At 36.2% G+C, this 19,140-nt stretch overlaps 2 protein-coding genes across 7 annotated transcripts in view; one reads left to right on the top strand and one right to left on the bottom strand.

The window, feature by feature from the left end:
* CEP290 (centrosomal protein 290) overlaps nt 1-12,241 on the top strand; it is a 46,351-nt gene extending 34,110 nt beyond the window's left edge. For 4 of the 6 annotated variants that reach the window (XM_085046113.1, XM_085046103.1, XM_085046123.1 and 1 more), the window contains exons 42-55: nt 78-223; nt 1,091-1,246; nt 1,836-1,959; nt 2,517-3,167; nt 4,188-4,322; nt 4,598-4,684; nt 6,436-6,600; nt 6,910-7,032; nt 7,326-7,486; nt 9,138-9,279; nt 9,924-9,997; nt 10,137-10,240; nt 11,082-11,188; nt 11,478-12,241. In XM_085046113.1, coding sequence (XP_084902239.1) covers nt 78-223; nt 1,091-1,246; nt 1,836-1,959; nt 2,517-3,167; nt 4,188-4,322; nt 4,598-4,684; nt 6,436-6,600; nt 6,910-7,032; nt 7,326-7,486; nt 9,138-9,279; nt 9,924-9,997; nt 10,137-10,240; nt 11,082-11,188; nt 11,478-11,666 — 2,364 coding nt within the window. In that variant the 3' untranslated portion in view covers nt 11,667-12,241. The remainder of the gene's footprint in view (nt 1-77; nt 224-1,090; nt 1,247-1,835; nt 1,960-2,516; nt 3,168-4,187; nt 4,323-4,597; nt 4,685-6,435; nt 6,601-6,909; nt 7,033-7,325; nt 7,487-9,137; nt 9,280-9,923; nt 9,998-10,136; nt 10,241-11,081; nt 11,189-11,477) is intronic. The other 2 variants (XM_085046133.1, XM_085046143.1) reach the window with 2 other exon arrangements.
* Nucleotides 12,242-18,970, bottom strand: RLIG1 (RNA 5'-phosphate and 3'-OH ligase 1). Its single transcript, XM_085046189.1, has 7 exons — nt 18,828-18,970; nt 16,828-16,945; nt 16,135-16,230; nt 15,625-15,741; nt 15,054-15,248; nt 13,751-13,920; nt 12,242-13,189 (listed from the first exon to the last, which is right to left on the bottom strand). The coding sequence occupies exons 1-7, from the start codon at nt 18,915-18,917 to the stop codon at nt 13,001-13,003; spliced, it is 975 nt and encodes a 324-aa protein (XP_084902315.1). The 5' UTR covers nt 18,918-18,970; the 3' UTR covers nt 12,242-13,000.
* Nucleotides 18,971-19,140: the final 170 nt, after the last annotated feature.

Below are 19,140 nucleotides of genomic sequence, written 5' to 3'. Positions count from 1 at the left end.
TTTCGAATGTATTTGATTGTTTTGCTTTAAGAAAAGAAATCAAAAGGAAATACGTAATCTGTTTATGTTCTTCACAGAGCTCCAAGGAGGAAATAATCAGATGGGATGAAGGTAAAAAATGGCAAATCAGAGTGGAAGGTCTGCGGAACAAACTAAGAGAAAAAGAAAAAGAGGCAGATAATTTATCCAAACAGTTGAATACATTGAAGGAAATTTTTACAAAGTGAGTTGGTTCTAAATGATTCAGCTACAAAATGATGACTTAAGGGAAACCTAGACATGTTTGACATATAATAATTACTGCAGTTTGTTATATTTATAAGATTGATGGTGAGAATTTGACATTGCTGTTGATACTAAAAGTATTATCTAATTTTCAAGCATCAGGCTACTAACTCCTCTAGTATCCTTTCCCTTGTAGAAGCCAACAACCTTTATTGGAAGAAAGTGCCTCAAAATAAAATTAATTTAATTTCTTTATTATGCTTCCTGGTTTAGCATTCTGGCATTCTCATAAAGCAAATAACAGCTTTATGAAGACAGGCTGTTTCTCACAGGGGTGTTACTTGATCAGGTTGCTAGGACTGGATACTTGGCTAATGTTACATGTAGTGTTACTGCAGTAATGACAGTTCTAGGATTATGAGGTGGAAGCCTTTTCAACAAACAATCCTATGTCCACACCCTCTGTAGATGTTACGTTTACTTCAGAAAAGTAATGGCAGGATTTTATTGATAAAACATGTAATGGTGATTGTAGCTGTTGTTAAACTGTGATTTGACGTTGCTTCAAAACAGCATTTCTTCTTAGCAAGCCTTGCCTTAATTTCACATAGAACACAGGCAAGACCAACAAGTGATTTATGATGTGCATGATACTAATTTAATGTCCATTGTTTTTTTGGGGTTTGTATTGGGTTTGTGGTAAAGCTTTACTGTCTCTACAGCAACCTAATTAAACAGAAAAGGGGGTGTGGTTCAGTGAGCAAATAAAATGCAAATGTGGATTCTTTAAGACGGAAAATATTTTCTCCTCAAGAAAGCAAGTTAGCAAATAAGCTTTAAAACGTAAATTTACTGGATGTTGCAGGACTGAAAAAGAGAAAATTGCTCTGCAGAAGAAACTGAAAACTACTGGTGTCACTGTTGACCGTGTTGTTGGAGTAAGAGCCACAGAAACTGAAAAAGAAGTAGAAGAACTAAGAAAACGGAATCTAGAGTTAGAAAATGAAGTTGCACACATGAGGTGAGAGACTTTATAAAAGAATCTACAAAAAGTGAAAAGTCCAGATGCGTAAAAATCTGGTGGAATGAGATAATCTCTAATGGGCAAACTGTAATTCAAGAAGGAAAGAAAAGAGACAGGAATTTTAAAATTTCTTCTTCTTTGAGTCCGTGATGAACAAGGAAAACTATTTGGGAACAGTTGTGCATGTTTAGAGAATATGCAGCATTGGTTCATTATTCAAAAAAGCTAAATAATTTGAAAAACATACAGCTCCTGTTCTGGATCATTTTAACTACAGTTTAGAGTTTGTAAAAGTTACTGGAACTGCTAAGTGCAGTTAGGAAGTATATTCTCAATCAGTATATCCACTATCACAGTGGATGATGTACCTGAGTAATAGAAGCTGTACACATCTGAAAATTCCTTTTTGCCAAAGCAAGTATCTTCCATTCATGGAGATTAGTTGAAATATGGCTAATGTTGATTTAGAATAACTAGCTTAGAAACACTGGAAAATCTAGAAGTTCACAGTGTTTTGACCTTAAAGGATGTTTTTCTGCATTAATAGCCATTTGTTTGTTTTGGCTTGATTCATTTTTTGATGTAGAACACTGCAAGCAATCCCACGAGACTCTGTTGTAGAAGATCTACATTTTAAAAATCAATACCTTCAGGAAAAGCTTCATGCATTGCAGAGACAATGTTCAAGAGAGACATTTTTGAGACCCTTGGTAAGTTAAATAAAGCAACTGTATTAAGTAGAATACTACTTATGAAAAGTTTTTGTTTTCTATTGGGTATTCTTTGTCACTTAGCTGGTTCAATTCAAATTACTGTATTCTACAGCAGGGTATGAAATACTCAGCTTTTAGTGGTTTTATAAAAACCCAACAAAACAAACAAAAAACCCACCAGATCTCCAGAACTTAAAATGTCTGTGTCCTACAGGTAGAAGCTGAGATATTCAGCATCCTAGCATCTGTGGAGAAATAAGGAAAAAATATTTTTAAACATATGAGTCTGCAACTGAGACACTACTTTTATATTATATGTTGATTCAAAATTTAACATGCACAGAGATTGGGGAAATACTGAGCTGTATTTCAGTTACATTAGGTGTTTTTGTTGTGCTTTGATTTTTACAAGGTTGATTATATTGCAAATTCTGCATTATTAAGTTATCTTACCTTTCAAGAGTAGACTTAACAGTACATTTTAGTTTTATTTCCTGTTTTCTTTTACTGTGTTCTTCTTTTCTTTCATGCCTCACTCTATCAACTTGAATCAGAGCACTTGTGACCAAAGTGAACTGACCAAGTCTGTTCCAATCACTGTCAGTAAACAAAAGTATCTGAATTTCCTTCACAAGCAATCTATTTCAAATAGGGATGAAATCAAACATCAGACTAATAATAGTATTACTGATGGCAATGAAGTAGATGAGGACACAGACATGCAAACATGCATTCTGCATAATGAAGGCCAGGAGCCTGCTGCCAATGCTAGCAGAGAAATGTCTCCTGAACAGCATCCTGAAGACAGTGAGAAATGCAAGGACACAGATATTTCTAGGGAAGGTCTGAAAACCAAAATTATAGCTGAAGCTGGTGAAGAGAACTGCAGTGAGAAAGAAGAAAATATAACCCAGTCTGAAAATGGAAAAGTTAGTGAGAAATGTGAAGAAGAGGAGAGGAAGCAAGAAATCTTCAAGCAGTCAAATGTAGATGAAGACGAATGTGTAGAAGAGCCTGATGCTGACAGAATGAGCTGCAATCAGTCTGATTCAGGGGAACCTCCTAATCAAGCTAATGACTGTGAAGCAGACAAAATAAATATGAATAATGAAATTAATCAACCCAATGCGGAGAATAAACAGGAAAATGACAAAAGCTGTACAGAAGGGGTTGAAACTGCCCCAGAATTTTGTGAAATGCCTGAGGTTTGATACTGTAGTGGCCCTCTAGCATTTCTTCAGTACAAATGATGTAGAAATAGAATAGTTTGATCTTGACAATGCAGTGCTTTCCTATGCATGGTCTGCAGGGATACTGACATACCAAGTGTTCCATAAAGCAGACCTTATATTTTCATAATAGACATGCATGTCAGCTCTCAAGTTAGCTGTCAATTTTAAAATCTTGATCCAGAGAGTTTACAAATAACCCCAAAGATACATGGAGTTTGATGTCCTTCATTCTTTAAGAGACTTACTTTATTATTTACACTAAGAAAAAATGCTTTAATGAAGCAAATATGTGATTCCTCTTACTAGTGATGAAGTAATAAATCATACAGTTAATTCCCAAATTACATAAGTAAAAACCACTGATTATTATATTTTTAAAAGGTTTTACTTTTTACTAGTCAGGAATAATAATTTACCATGTTACTTTTATTTGAATTGGCAATATAAAGTATGCAAGGCACTCTTTGTGTAGTAGAAATTGTGTAGCCTCCATGGATAAAGATTTAAGATTGTGGGAACTAACAGATTAAAAGAGAGTTCTATACTACTTTTCCTGACTTGCTCTCTAATCCATTTGACATAAATTAAATTTCTTATGATGTATGTACTACTTAAATAACCTATCAGAGTATGTCCTTAAAATTAGATGCTGTTCCCAGGTACAGTGTCACAGCTTACTACATTCAGTACCTGTTTTTGCCTTTTAGTCATTGAGATTTATTTCTACAGAGTACTTTGAGAGTTAGTTTTGGCTTAATGGAATTTTTACTGGTTTATACTGATTTGTAAACTTCCCTTAAAGGGTAAGCAAGTCTAAGAGATATAAGAGAAGGAGTTAAAGCAGATTCAATCAAAACTGGTAATAATACTGTCTTGTTTAATTTCTGTGAGAAATACTAATTCTTTGTTGCTCTTAATCAGCTACAATTGGTAGTTGTGTTGAATTAGTACATTAGCGTTTAATAATATTTTTTTCCCCTCTGTTTTCTCAAGACATCAGGAATAGGATCAAGTAATCAGTATAGAAGAGAACAAGAAGTTTTAAAGGAAAATTTAAGATTGTCATCTGAAAACATTGAGCTAAGATTCCAACTAGAACAGGCCAATAAAGATTTGCCAAGACTAAAGGTAACACCTTTTTACTTTAGTCCCCTTTACCCTCACACAGGTCAGGGAATTGCTTAAAAAGAAATGGATGTTTTTTCTGTACATACTGTATGTTTTTCATGCTTTTACTGAAGATGAGAAGTTAAATAGCTGGTAGAAATGACGGAAAATGTCATTGAACTAGGAAATTGCTTTGTCTTTAATTTTTCAAAGTAGAACAACTGTAATTTTGTTCACCAGATGTTCACCTCAATTTGAGATCTAAGTTGCTTGTTACTTTGTTTTTTTACTTGTAGGACCAGGTAGATGACTTAAAAGAAATGTGTGAACTTCTCAAAAAAGAAAAAGCAGATGCTGAACGAAAGCTGGGCAGCCTTAGAGGGGTGAGTATTCTAACAGCATTTTTCATCATAATTAGACGAAAATGAAATACAAAAACAAGCAAAGTATTATTGAAGGTAAATTATTTGGAATCAGCCAAAAGCAAACATGAATTGTTCTTGTTTATTTGACTGACAAAATGCCGTAATACATTAATGACATTAGGTTAACAGGACCATTAGGACTAGAGCTACGCTATTAAATATTTGCGATATCATGGCCTTATTTTGTCATTTGGATTAGTTACCTTCAGAAGCATATTTGTCCAGTAAAGAGCACTTACAGCCATAATAATGAAACTTGTATTCATGTATTTATGTAAATGATTTGATGCAGATGCAGATGTAGAAAGGGTAAGTTACTGGTAGTGAAGGTTTTTGTTTGTTGGACTCTGCAAGGTGACACAGCTAAATTTTATCCTAGTTACTGTCAACTACCTTAATAGAACAATAGTTCAGAAGTTACAGGGAAAAAAGTACTCAGCAGTGCCCAGTATGTCTCTTGCCGCTAACTTACCAAACTCTTTGTGTGACCTTCTAAAGAAAGCAGAATTAATAAAAGCTCCTAAGTGCCTTCATACCTCTTTGTAGCTCAGTGCACAAAGAGAATGAGTTCTGCTTCTGGGTACATGGAAAAGATCATGTATTTTTCATTCTTTTACTCATGCCTTGCATGGATTGCTTGTATATCTGTCTCTGTCTTCTGCAGTGGTATTTTTGGACAAGGAAATTCAGTTTATAAAACTGTTTGATGCAAAGGTTCTGAGGAGACAGCAAATTCTGCATCTTTCTCCATTCAGAGGCAGCAAGATGTGACAGGTTTTTATTTAACTCTGCTGTGTACCAACAAAAACCTCCTAATCCCTGCAGTTATTTTAGAGAAGAAGAATAAATAATTTTTACTTCTGAAATGTGGTTGCTATATACATTTATGTAGAACTCCAGGGAGTACGATCCTCCCCATTTTCCACTTACTTTGCTCCTTACTTCTGGAGAAAGAAAAGGAAGTACCTTATGGCCCCAGAACTAGAATCAGCAGCATCTTTAAATTATGATTGCTGAAGAAATTGCTTCAAAGATGATGAGAAAATAAATGGATTTGAAGACTCTCCCAGTAGATTTTCTAACTCATTAATTAATGTAGTGAAAGAAGAAAAATAGAGATATAACCATGTTTCCCTCCACATTTATTTATTCATCATTCTGCAAGAAGAATTTATGCCTTTGAAAAGGGAGATCTACTTGTGCTTTAAAGTGTAGTTCTTCAGTCACTTGAATTCAGCAGAAGAAGTGTTGCTAAAAAAGGACTCTCTTTTCTTCCCTCAAGCTCCCAGCCATTTTTCACCCATGCCCCCAGCAGAATTAGCATTTAAGCAATTGCATGGTCTGTTATACTGGGGACTTTTTCTGTGAGAAAAGCTAAAGAAATTAAGTAGTTTTTTGGTTTATTTTCCTGATGTTTCAGTTTATTTCATAAAGTACAGCAGATTTTGAGACTTAACTGCAGTTCTTCTGGGTAACAGAAAATGAAGGTGTTGATTTGCTGACTTAGGGGGTGAATACATCATTAGATGTTTTTGAGAGCTAAGTATGCAAGAAATTCTAGAGTTCAAGTCATATCAAAATAAAGCATCTTTTTTTATAAATATGATTTGCAATGGGAAAATAAGCAATAAAATAAGATTTGGAGACTCTCAGAATATTAAGCTGAACTATTTGCTTACTTTTCTTTTTCCATTTCCGTCTCTCCGTAGGCTGGTAGAAGTGGAAAGACAGTCCCAGAATTGGAAAAAACAATTGGCTTGATGAAAAAGGTTGTAGAGAGAGTCCAAAGAGAAAATGAAGAACTGAAAAAAGCTCCAGCTATGGTTTCTAATGAGAAATTTCTTGGTCTTGAGCAGGAAAATGAGAGGCTAAAGGTACAGATTTATCTCCAGCAGCTATATTTAGATAACAATTTATGTGCAAGTTATTAACAAAATGGAGCAGCAAGCCTATTGATACTGATTGGCACAAAACTGTTTTGAAAATGCCAGATATGAAACATATAGAATAGAAAGGCAAAACTTCATTTTAGCATAACATACTGCATGATTTAAGGTATTTTGTACCTTAAAGATATATTTAACTGTGTGATGAAATATTATGTTCACTGTGCTAAGTGGCTGAAATCTGAAATCTTCTACTAAGCAATGTAAATGTGTTTTAACAAATTGTTTGCTCTTTAGTCTGAAATGGAAAAAATGAAACTTGATCTGAAAGGCCAGCTGAGTATGCATTATGAATCTAAAACCAAAGGAATGGAAAAACTCATTACTGAAAATGAGAGACTGCGTAAAGAACTGAGAAAGGTATGATCATTGTAATGCATCTCTTTATTTTCATTAGCTACTGGTTATATTAAGTATATGGTTTTTATTTTTTTTAATCATTGATATAGCACTGATAGTACTGTGACAGATATTTTTCAGTATATGTGGAGATATCCAAGGACTAGCCCAAGAGCGAATTTGGAAGTTGCTAGTAATACTGGATGCATTTTCCTCTAAATCAGCATTGACCCTATCTCACCATCATTTGAGATAATACTGTGCTTCATGTGAGGTTAAGTATTGCATAAACCTTTGCTTTTATTGAACAATAGGAAGCTGACAATGGAGAGAAGCTACGAATAGAGAAGAATAACTTGGAGATACTAAATGAGAAATTAAATGTGCAGCTGGAGGAAACCATTAAGAAGCTAAATTTGGCTGAGAGCCAACTTGATGGAGCTGACAGCAGAAGCTGGAAGTCCATTGTAACAAGGTAGGAATTGAGAATGTAATAAAAGGACAGAAAAATGAAACAATGCTTATGCTATAAGAGAAATAAACAACCTGTGTTCTGTGTAAGGATGGGAGAGAGCAAATTTTTGGTAAGAAGTACTTACTCCTAGACTCGTGGGTGACTTCAGGGTGAAATAAGATTGTGTTGCAAAAATACCCTTTAATAGTGGTAAACAGAGATGGAATATATCTATAAAATCAGAACCTCTGACAGTAAACTTATTAGGGCAGAAAATCAGGAGAGAGACTTGTCTGATTTCATCCTAGATCAGATCACTGTTGATGTCCAAGATTTTACCTCCTTCTCAGTCTTGCATTCCCACAGGATTCCTCGAGGAGGGTCTAGTGTTTCTCTGATATACTGCTGAGCCATTTCACTTCACTGAGACTTCAAAAAGCCATGTTTTTTTTTAGTCTTCCCCTGAAGTGAGGTAAGATGTCTCTATGCAAGGCCAGATGACAACCATAATTTGTATAAGGAAGGAGGGCAAAACTGACTGCAGGACAAAAGTGGCTGATGGCCACAGGAGAAAGATATGAGCATGCAGTGAAGATGGTAGGCCCTGAACAACTGGTATATTGGCTCAGCAGTTTTCTTGTATTTATTCTTTTAGTTCTTCACTTCTTTTGAAAAACATTTCTACTTGGTTCTATTTAGTTGATAGAAATATATAGTTGTATAGATAGATACAAAATACACGGTCATGTTTCATTGTACGTGCTATTTCAACTCACGTGAATAAAGCCTCCTATTTGCATTTACTTTAACATGAATTTAAAGCAAGTTAAAAACATAAAGGCCTTACCAAGCTAGAGGAGCTGCTTGGGGAACTTTACCATGCAATCCGCCTCACCAGCACATCTACCAAAGCATGTACATGATAACAGGAAGTGTTTCATAGGGCAGACAAAGGGGTGCAATCCCAGTGACCCTTCAGAAGACTCTTTGGCAGGTAGCAAGATGTCAGACATTGTATTGCTATCTGAAAATCCAGATGGATTCAGATGGGAAAGTGGGCTACATGATCTCTAGAGGTTATATTCCAACATTTCAGACTCTACACAAACCTTTTTTGTAGCCTTCTACAGCTCAAAGCCGAATGGAATCTTCCTCAGATTCCCTGTTCCTCCAGGGTAAACAATTTATTGCAAAACAGTTTTGGCCTTGGAGTCTTCATCTTCTTCATCTGTATCAGGCCTTTTCTCAGTACATTATTTTCTATAAAATATTTAATCATTAGAAAAATACTTCCAAAGGTATAGCATTGAAGAAAGATCCAAGTAGTGTACATACTCCATTAGTAAAACGCATTGTTTTAGCAGCAGGTTGAGTTTATGTGCAATAGTATAAAAACATTCCTCTCCCTCTTTAATAAAGCATAGACAAAAAAAAGATCCACAGAAGTGTAGTATCCAGAAAAGCCTTTATTCTAAGATTAAAAATGTACTTCTCATAATGCTTCTTTCAGCAAACTGTATTTATAAGGCCAATTATTATTTAAAAGCTGATGCCCCAAACATATTTTAGGGTATATTTTACAGCATTTATTCTCCTAAAGGTATTTTAATCTCTATTTCTGCAAAAGTATTAACTTTTGCTTTTATCTTTCTCTAAATAAAAATACTGTCAGAATGCAGGAAGCTAAATTGAAGGAGATGGAAATGGATATTACTAAAAAAACCCAAAGCATTGCTAACCTTAAACGGCTGCTTCAGGAAGCAACAGAACGTGAACACAACACTGATAAAAATTTACAAGATCTGAAAGAACAAGTGAGTAAAATTTAGCCTGATAGTTCTGAAAATAGAATGCTTAATTTATGTCTTTGTAATGTCTGTAGCAGCAGAGTATGTTTTTCTTTTTTCTAATCCCTTCCTTAATAGGTTTCTTTCAGTCACAGTTGCTGTATTTATATATTTTAGCCAATTAATGAGGTTGACCCAGACTAGGTCACCCCTACTGTACCCTCATTTGTGTTGTCACTGCAAAATCACAGGTTTTTCATACTATCTTTCAAAATCAACTGGGACACCCGGGTATGCAAATAAGCACATCAGCAATATATTTAAAACATTTAAATTATTTAGGCATATTTAGTTCCTTAAGCAGATGTATACATTATGCTGATGTAGCTATGTATCCAACTTTCTTTGTAAATCTGACTTCTAAATACTTTTTTCTTCACCCTTCATGGAATATGTAGCAATGACTTTTACTAACTTTGGAAAGGATGTCAAGAATTAGCTTTGTGTGTGGAAACTGTACATGAACACTTTTTTCTGATAGCCTAGTATTTTGTTACATCCTTAGATTATTTTCATTTGTTTTTAATCTTGTATCCAAAAGAACTCTGTCTGAACTGCATTGCCATGGATACTGTTTTCAAGAATAAAATTTTCTTAATTTTTCTTTTAAGATTGAGCTTCTCAAACATCTTCCTGAAGGTGCAGGGACAGAGCAAAACCTCATCAAGGAGCTTCAGTTTTTAAGGTAGTGTACTTCTAAATAACTAAATAAATACCTCACCCAATATACATGAAATAAGAATGATCAGGAAATGGCCACTGCAATTTTTAGTTAAATAATTTAGTATTTTTTTAAATTATTCTAAAATTGTTTTATATTCCAGATTAAGGAATAATCGATTAGAGAAAGAAAAAGCAGAACTAGTGCACCAGATGGGGGATTATAAGCACCAAAGACACAGCTATGCAAGTGAAGGTCCTGCAGCTGGTAACCATTTTCAATTCCTGAAATAAAGATCTTCGTGTATTTAGGGTCTAAAACTATTTTTACTTGATATGTGTGTGCCAAGTGATAATAGACCTGGAGAATTATTTTAGTTAGATTAATGCCAAAGTAGCGTAAGCTGAAGCAGTTTAAAGTCTTGGATTTTTGAATATATATACAAACTTTTTGTAGAGAATTTTCAGTAAAAATCTCCATAATCAGTTATTTTGAGCAAGAGACTGTAAACTTTGTATGATTTTTCCCTCACGAGAAGGTGTGTAGTTTCTGCCCCCACTTGCTTTATTAACCTCAAAAGACTTTGTAAGATGTCAGTCATTCACTGAAATTCTTTCCTACACCTTTTGCTTTGGGTTCTGAGCTGCTAGAGAATGAGTGTCTATTTCCAGCTCTGTGAATGATTTAAGACCTAGCAGGCATCAGTCCCATGGGAAAAGCAGAACACTGCAGAACAGCACACTGCCATGGCTGGAAAAACAAAACCAAAACAAACCCTCTTGAAATTAGGAATACTTGCAACAAGATCCTTATGACATTCCCAAACTTCCTGCATGTAATTCAGAGGTCGGGTACATGTCATATTTCTCAAAGGTGTGCTAACAGACTGGCCACTGGGCTACTGCATTCAATCACAGGAACTAGACAGCAGTGCTTAATTTGTACAAGAACTACAGAAAAGCCCAGGTGACTTGAATGTTTGGTGATCCCAATTGGATTCATACACTTTAACTCAGCTTTCAGGAGCTGCAGAATTATTGAAACAAGATCACTTGTGCTATGGGTTTTCACTACTTAAAACTTAATTAAAAAATCATGATTTTTGCAGGACATAATGAAATTGTAGAGAAAGATAAAATTGACAAGCTAATGACAGAAATGGCTGACCTCCAGTCACAGCTGGAAGCTTCAGAGCTCGAAAAACAGCAATTAAAGGTGAGCTGCAATTATCATCCTTGCAGGATGATCAAAATTAGCAAAATTACAGTTAGCTAGAAAGAGCTGTTTAATGTCTAAATTAATATTTAATCACAAAGTCAATTTCTAAACATTGTTTACAAAGCCTGTTTTTTTAGGTGTATTATTTATGGATAGTTTTTTGTCTCTAGACAGTATCCTTATTCTCTTACCATATAACCTCTCAAGAAAAAGGCAAAAAAAAAGCTGTTGTGTAGTATTAACAAAGTTCTGGATAAAGGTGGTACTCCTTCATTCTTTTCAATAGGAGGAGACAAAAGAGCTGAGAAGAGAACTAGAAACCTACAACCCTTCCTTTTTTGAAGAACTTGAGGATCTCAAATACAACTATAATGAAGAAGTGAAAAAAAATATTGTCTTAGAAGAGAGACTGAAGCAGCTTTATGAAGAGTTTGGCATTCAGGAGGAGAGTCCAGGCAACGTTCCTGTTGATTAGACTAGTGTTCAGTATCCTCATCGATACATAAAAATAAAATTGTCTGTGTTTATCTTGCAATTATACAAGTTTCTTAAGGTTGTTAGTTTGCAACACACCTAAGAGTGCAGAATAGGGATTATTGAACAGTTCATGGTCAGTATTTATATGCAACATTTAAAAGTGAGTTTTACCTCTCCCAGCTCCTGAGCAATAGTATATTTTAATTCTGAACAGGTTATTTGGGCAATAAGGTGGCAGGTGAAGTTGGAACCTTGGGCTTATCCTTTCAGCATACTAAGTATGCTAATGCACAGATCAGTAAGAATATGTAATTTGCTCTTCTTGTCTTGTGTGACCATAATGTTTAACTCTGAACTCAAGGTCAGTGTGCTGGATGTCTGTTCTCACATCCCTGGTTATTTTTACCTCAGTGTTAGAAAATCCAAGAAAAAAAAAAACAAAAATGAAGCTATAGTATTTCAGCCAAAACCACTGATATTTTTGTACATAACTGATTTTTCATTTTGTTTATTTTATATAGCTAGATGTATACTTTTATAGCAGAGATGAAATAAAGCCAACTCAAACAATCATTCAGTTTCAACTTTATTATTTATATACCTTATCTTATTTAGTTACCCTTGATGAAGTTTCCTAATTCAGATGCAGTTGTAAATGGGACTTATTAAGCCAAGTCATGTCTCTCTCCACTTACTAGGCTCTCCAAAATAAAACTAGTATATTTTCTATTATTTACTCTTTTTGCCCCAAAATAGTGCAAGTGCCTGTAGGATATAGGTTAATTAGGTTTTTAAATAATAGCATAATGCTGCAGATGAACAGTTGAATAATACAAGAAGTCTTCCCCCATAAAAAAACTGTTACAACTTAAAAAAAAAAAAAGTGACATTTTAAGACTAATTCTGGTCCCACCTGAAATATGTCCTTTTACTGTTAAGAAACTTGATGCTAAACCTCAAACCTACATATAATAGTGTCATAATAATTATACAGCTGTAGAAACTCAAACTATGTAACTTTTCCAGTTGACTGCATTAATTAGTAAACCTTTGAGGACCAGCCAGTGTTAGACAATACACTTCCTGCACTAAATGTTAACAGTTTCCAGGAATGGGTTCAAAAGTTAATGATTTCTCAGAAAATACACATGCTGGAAGCTAGATCTCTGTTCTGGCTGTCAGATCTCTGTTATTTAAAATTAGTCATTTAGGATAAACTTAAAATGATACAGTACTTGGGCTGTTGCCCAAGTGATTATTCATAAGGAAGAATGCTGTAGTAGACACAAGTAAGAGGAATGCAGCACATAAAACAATTAACTTAAAGTCATTTCAAGCATCAAACTTGATATCTTTGAGTCTGTCAAATCTTTGTCCATCCAACTCTGAAAAATGGTGAAACAAACTCTTTGGTTCAAAGTCACAGTCATATTTAGTTCTATTAAAAGAAATTACAACAGGCTGAGAATTCAGGTACGTCTCTGCAAGTGGCCAAGGTAAACCAAGATGATGGCGATGGAGCTAAAATAAAAGGGAAGAAGATCAATTCAGCCATTTTGACAGTAACACAACAATTCCCAACTTGGGAGGTGTGGGGGTGTTTGTGGATTCCAGGATGCTCTGCATCAGTGCACTTAAAAGCATTAATCAGTTAACTATATAACATGAACAATTAGAAAGCACAAAAGGCAAACCAGAACCAAGGTGTCCTCCACAGTTTCAGAAATAATACTAACTTGCTAATTAATCAAATATCACATCCTTATTAATAATACTTGTTCTATTATTTAACATTAAAAGAACTTAATTTTTAAATAAAAGAATTAAGCTTTAAAGAGAATGATTCCTGTATAGACAGGCAAGAAAATATGTTCTCAATTACTTTATTAGCATGATGGGAATGCAAAAGTTCAGTATATTGTCATTGTAGTGATTCAGTGGCTTTACTAATTCTACTGTTATTTCATATGTTGGAGAACATTCACTATTAAAGAACTTGGGAAAAAAGTTCCTTAATAAATACAATACTTCATATTTTGTGAAATATTATAGTGCTTTCCACATGTCCATTCATACACTTACCTTAATTAAACACCCATCATGGCAGTGCCACACAATTCCTTCAACTTTACCCTCAGTGCAGTTTTCAAACCAAGACAATATGTCATTTTGCTTCAGAGCAGGTGGATTTTTTATTTCAAATGCTCCATGTGGTACCAGAAGATGTACAGGGTGCTTCTTGCTTCCTAGTCCTATGTTTAAAGAAACAAATACCTTCCTGCTAGTTAATGTGTTTCCTCACTTTTGTTATTGCAGATACCTTAAAAGCACTCTGTAAAGGTAAACTTCTAATAGATACTACAACATTGTCCTGTCTTTAACAGAAGAGCTAGTTCTATTTTTAACTACCACATTCAGCTGTCTTTCCTCACATTTTAGTTTAAAAATATTCATTAAAATCTCCTCCTCCTTTGTATAAAATAAACATGACACAGAGATTTTTACTTTTATATCATAAAAGTTGTCTGCTTTTTCCCTGTGGTCACCTTCTCACTCACCATGAAGCTACCAGCTAAATCCTTCATGCTTCAGATCATGATCAATGGCCCAAACCTTAGTTCCTGAAAATTTGGCATGTCTTCTCAAGAATACTTGAAACTGGGCTGTTAACAACTGCATTGCCTTTTCACGTTAACATTAATCTTCATTTAAGAATACAGCTATTAGAACTTTTTGTTGTAATTCTTTTTACATACGGAGGAAATGGTTAGACAAGGTAGGATTATTTTTCCTATCCATCCTTCCAAGTTATCCTAACAGCAAAGCGCAGAAGTCAGAACTCACTTGTGCTCATACCTAACTGGTTTCTTGTTATAAGGCCTTTAAAGGAAGAAGCCACAACCAAAATTTAGGCTAAATTACATTTCCCTAAAAAAATTCTTATTTCATAATTTAAAAGTTGCAACTTGTGACTAACTTTAAAGGCCCCAAAAGAAAGGTTGAATAAAATTTTCTACTTCAATTGATCAAAAGAGCAAGTAAAAAAAGTGAAGGTCCCAGGAAACAATCTTAAAGGTTTTTGATGGTATTTTAATACTTAAAATAATATTTAAAACAGCTTTTCCATTCAAAATATTTTTTAAAGACTAAAACAATGCATTTTTATAGTAACTGAGGTTTAATAGACGTAACTAGTCCCATGACAACTCAGCTTTCTAAGGTGAGTATTTGTGGGTGAGAGTTCCTTCAGCCAGCCCTGCCTCTCGTTTCTAAGAAGGTTGCTACTGGAAAACTTTAAAAAAAAACTTACACAAAGAAAATGCATATTTAACTCAAAAATACCACTAAATAAAAAAGTATTTAAGAACAGACCATATAAACTTACCATATGGATTTGCATTAATATTAGTCCCAATAAGCTCCAATGTTTGTTCTAAAATTTCTGACAATGGCACAGGACTGATTTCCAGAAGCCCTGGGTCAGCATGGTGTTTCAATACCAGCGCTATTCCAGCCTCATAATTTACAACAGATGAGTGCCAGCAATACTGCTTACTATTTTTCTCCACAGGCACCCAACCTATGAGAAAACACTGCATTTTACCAACGTAAATATCTGAAGTTATTAAATACCTACTAGAACCTGTTACATCATTATAAAAACCCTACAGTTAACTACACACAGAAAGAGTGAAAAGAAAAACTGATGTATCTCAGAAGAATGTAAATGTCACAATTATACCTTCAGCTGAAGGTCTGTAAGTTTGTACAGCAAACTGCAATTATTTCTATGTGTCAGAAGAACAAAGCCTTTCTGACAGTGAATGAATGGCATTCCAATTTTGTTTTTTTCTGAATATGTTAATGATTATTTTTAACTCTGGAACTTATTCTAATTCACTTCTAAAATTCACACACACCTTTCCCCAGTTTTACCTGTGCTGCATCATAGGTACCTGGCATATGTCCATTTTCATCGGGCAAAGGATTGCCATTAGAGAAGTCTATGTCCTTTGCTGGAATCCAGGTATCTGGAACAGGCTTGAAATCCTCTTCAATATTCCAAACAAATTCTAGACATATAAATGCAACATTTAGTTTTTGGCAAACTTTTAAACAACTTTGCTTTAGTTGTCTTTCAATGCAATTATCAAAATACCATTGATCTAAATGTTGTTTTACAGACAGTAGTCCCAGCTACTTGGTACAAGCACCAACATCTGTCAAACTCAAGTGGTCTACAATTAGGATGGTTTAAAGAAGCATTTAACTTTTAAGTAGATTAAAAGTTCAAAAATTAAGATTTTAAAAAAATAGCTACCTATTGCAGTTTAAAGCTCTTCACTGTAAAGAGCAAAATTTAAAAAACTGGAGCAAGATCACTGATATTTCCCATATTAGACTAGTTGTTCTTCCAACTGAATAACTTCAGATTGCCAAAAAGAAGGAAAGAAATCTTTACTAACCTTTGCAATCTTCCAATGAATACAAGAATCGTTTAAACCTTTTTTCACCTTGTTTGGTGGGTTTTCGATCCAACCTGGCCCATAGGTAAGGTTGTCCTAAGATTTTGCAGAGATAAAACCAGCACTTTACTGGGGTAAGCACATCCTTCAGAGTACTGTAATCAACTACATAGCAGCAAGATACGGATTCTCATTTGCCACTTGAGAAATTTTATAAGCAAAGCCACTATTTAAATTCAAATTACACTACATGAATTTCCAAATCTATTTTATATTCTATATACAGTCTTGCTTAGTGTAATACAGAGTTTCCTTACAATTTCAGGTGAAGGCATGAACCCCAGTGAGTCAATGCACAGTCTTCTCATTTCCTCCCAACCTCTGTACTTCTATTAATCTTCCCCAAGGAAATGAGGCACGCTATTATACGTGACCCAGTTTGCAAGACTTATTAATAGGAAATTTAAAAACTGGAATAGCTCCTGGATGTTCATGTTCACTTAAGCCATACTTCATGTCTTATAGAGAGCAAATTCTAGAACAGCTTTAGAAACACCACCTAAAGTCTATATAACTATTACTTCGTGGTCAAGTTGCCAGTTGAATTCACAGTAGCTGTAAATAAATCTTACAATAAAAGTGAAAACTATGTAAAATGACTTCTAGTCAGCATGAGAAATCTGCAAATCTTACCTTTATACGTAGTTACATAACAGCAGGTTCCATCCACCTTTTCAGTAGGAACTGCATTGTGTACATCTGCCTCTAATGCCTTTTCAGTTATAGTGTCAGTTGCCAAAACTTTGAATGGCTGAAAAGAAGACAAGTGGCTCTATTACTGCCTTGCTCTCATACAGGTTCTTGCTCCTCAGAGCTGGCATCTATAAATGCAGCTCTGTAAGTATTACACATTATAGAGCTGATTTCTAATATCATTGCAATGCACCCTTGTTTCTTCAAAACTTCATAGTTTGCAAAGTACTCTAAGACAGAAGAACCAGGATAATCTGTTTGTAAATTCTCTCCCTCTTTCCCATTCTTGATTACTGTTTAGAGATTACTTTGCTTTCCACTTTAAACAGAGCACATAAGCTAGCATGGTTCCAGTCCAACACTGCAGCACTTTGAGATACGTCCTCCTGCATTAGGGTGGCAACAGAAATTCCTCCTGACTAGCTTTCAGTTTGGAGCTGAAAGTCCACCTTAGTGCAATACAGAGACGAGGGGTGCTTTTGCGAAGTGGCAAAAGCATCTTGATATTAAATACTTAGTGATATCAGCTAACAGTTCTGTGCTTCAAAAGAGCAAAGAAATACATAATCTGTGGATCTGCAACAAATAGACAACTAGTACAAATTTCTAGGACTTTTATACAGCTTCTCTAACAGTTTCACTGCAAACATGCAATCAGGTGTGTTTGGATTCAAACCTTTTTCTCTATAATCATCGTAACTCCCTCTTCCCAGCCAAGTTCGTCTTTTAATCTGGACTGTCTCTTTCTGCCAGCAAAATATAAAGCAAGTCCTTGTCTTGCAGAAGTCTTTAAACAAAATGTGGAATTCATAAAATAAGAACCTTTGTTACATTACATGACTGTTTCATACTATAGTTATAGGATCTGTAACCACAAAATCAACAAATACGAAGATGTGACGAAAACGAAAAAAATCAGGGTAGTGAGAAAACATTCTCATCGATTTTACCATCACTACCCCCCCTTTCTTCCCTACCAGTCAGAATCATGTTTTATCCTTGTTGGAACTTTAAAAAAAAAAACAAAGACCAAACTAAAGCACCACCAACAAAAAAAAGCGAAAAAGACCCCCAAACAAACAACAACAAAAAAAAATCCCAAACCAAAACCAAATTTAAAAAAATAGCATGTGACAGTTCCAGATCTAATATGCTGTTAGCTTCTTCTGTACAAAGAATCAACAGTGTAGGGATGTACCCTTACATGATCATTATTGACATGGGTTAACTCTGAGTGGAACAATCACATTAATGTCGTTTTGGCAACCATTTCAGCTCTTTCATCCAGAAGCCAATCACCAACGGGAGAAAGTCACCCAGAGCTGGATTCAAGTTCACTATGCAGCTGCTACTAAAATCGCGAAACACAACCTGGAGATCGGTTTGCAGCCAGACAGGTGAGTGCCGCCCAAATCTGTCCACATCTCACAACCTCAAAGGAATTCTTCTGCCACAAGCCTGATATTCCAAAAAGAAAACAACAAGAAGGAAGGAAAGAAATGCCCAAAAGGGAGACAAGCTCTATTTTTGTTCCTACGAGGCTCACAGGTGGGAATGGCAGGAGGTTTTCCACCGGCTCCCCGGGCGGTCATGCTGGAGTGGCCTTCACTTGCAAAAAGCAAACACAGCACGGGGTGAACACCTGCATGCACCTGCCAGAACAGCGTGGGGCTGAGCTGGCACGGCGCTCAGACGGCCCTTCCTCCCCGCACTTCAGGGGGACAATCCTGTGCAAACCTCCCCCGTGAGTTTCTCTTAAAACCCTCGATTAAGTTCTTTTACTCTTCAGGCGAACTTCTCGCCAGACGGCTGCGGCCGGGGGCTCCGACACAGTCCATGCTGTTACTGCCGCGGCCCAGCGCCTTCCCTTGGACTCGGGCAGGGCCCCAGCCCCACCTGCCTGCCCCCCGCCCGGTGCCGCCCGGTGCCGCCCCGGTCACCTGTCGCTCCCGCTTGGCCGACGGCTCGTCCTTCACCTCGGTGACGAACAGACACGGCACCTTGCGCTGCACGGCTCCCCGCCGCCTCATGGCCCCGGCCGCCCGCGCCCGCCGCCCCTCCGCGCCTGCGCCGCCTCGCCGCGCTGCGCCACGGGAAATGGAGTCCGCCGCGGGGCGCTCTGCTGCGCCGCCTCCTTGCCGCCATCGGGCCCCGCGACGCGGGGGCTCCGCTCGGTCCTGCCCCACCGCGGCCCGGGGGCAGCTGCGCCTTTGCCAGCGCCGGCTCCTGCGAGAGCGGGCTCCTACAGACTCC

Source organism: Lichenostomus cassidix, chromosome 1Aa (assembly GCF_008360975.1).
Source record: "Lichenostomus cassidix isolate B80296 chromosome 1Aa, HeHo_3.0, whole genome shotgun sequence".
In the NCBI taxonomy this organism is placed as follows: domain Eukaryota; kingdom Metazoa; phylum Chordata; class Aves; order Passeriformes; family Meliphagidae; genus Lichenostomus; species Lichenostomus cassidix.
The sequence above is the reverse complement of the archived record's forward strand: the minus strand, read 5'-3'. Positions and strand labels throughout refer to the sequence as shown.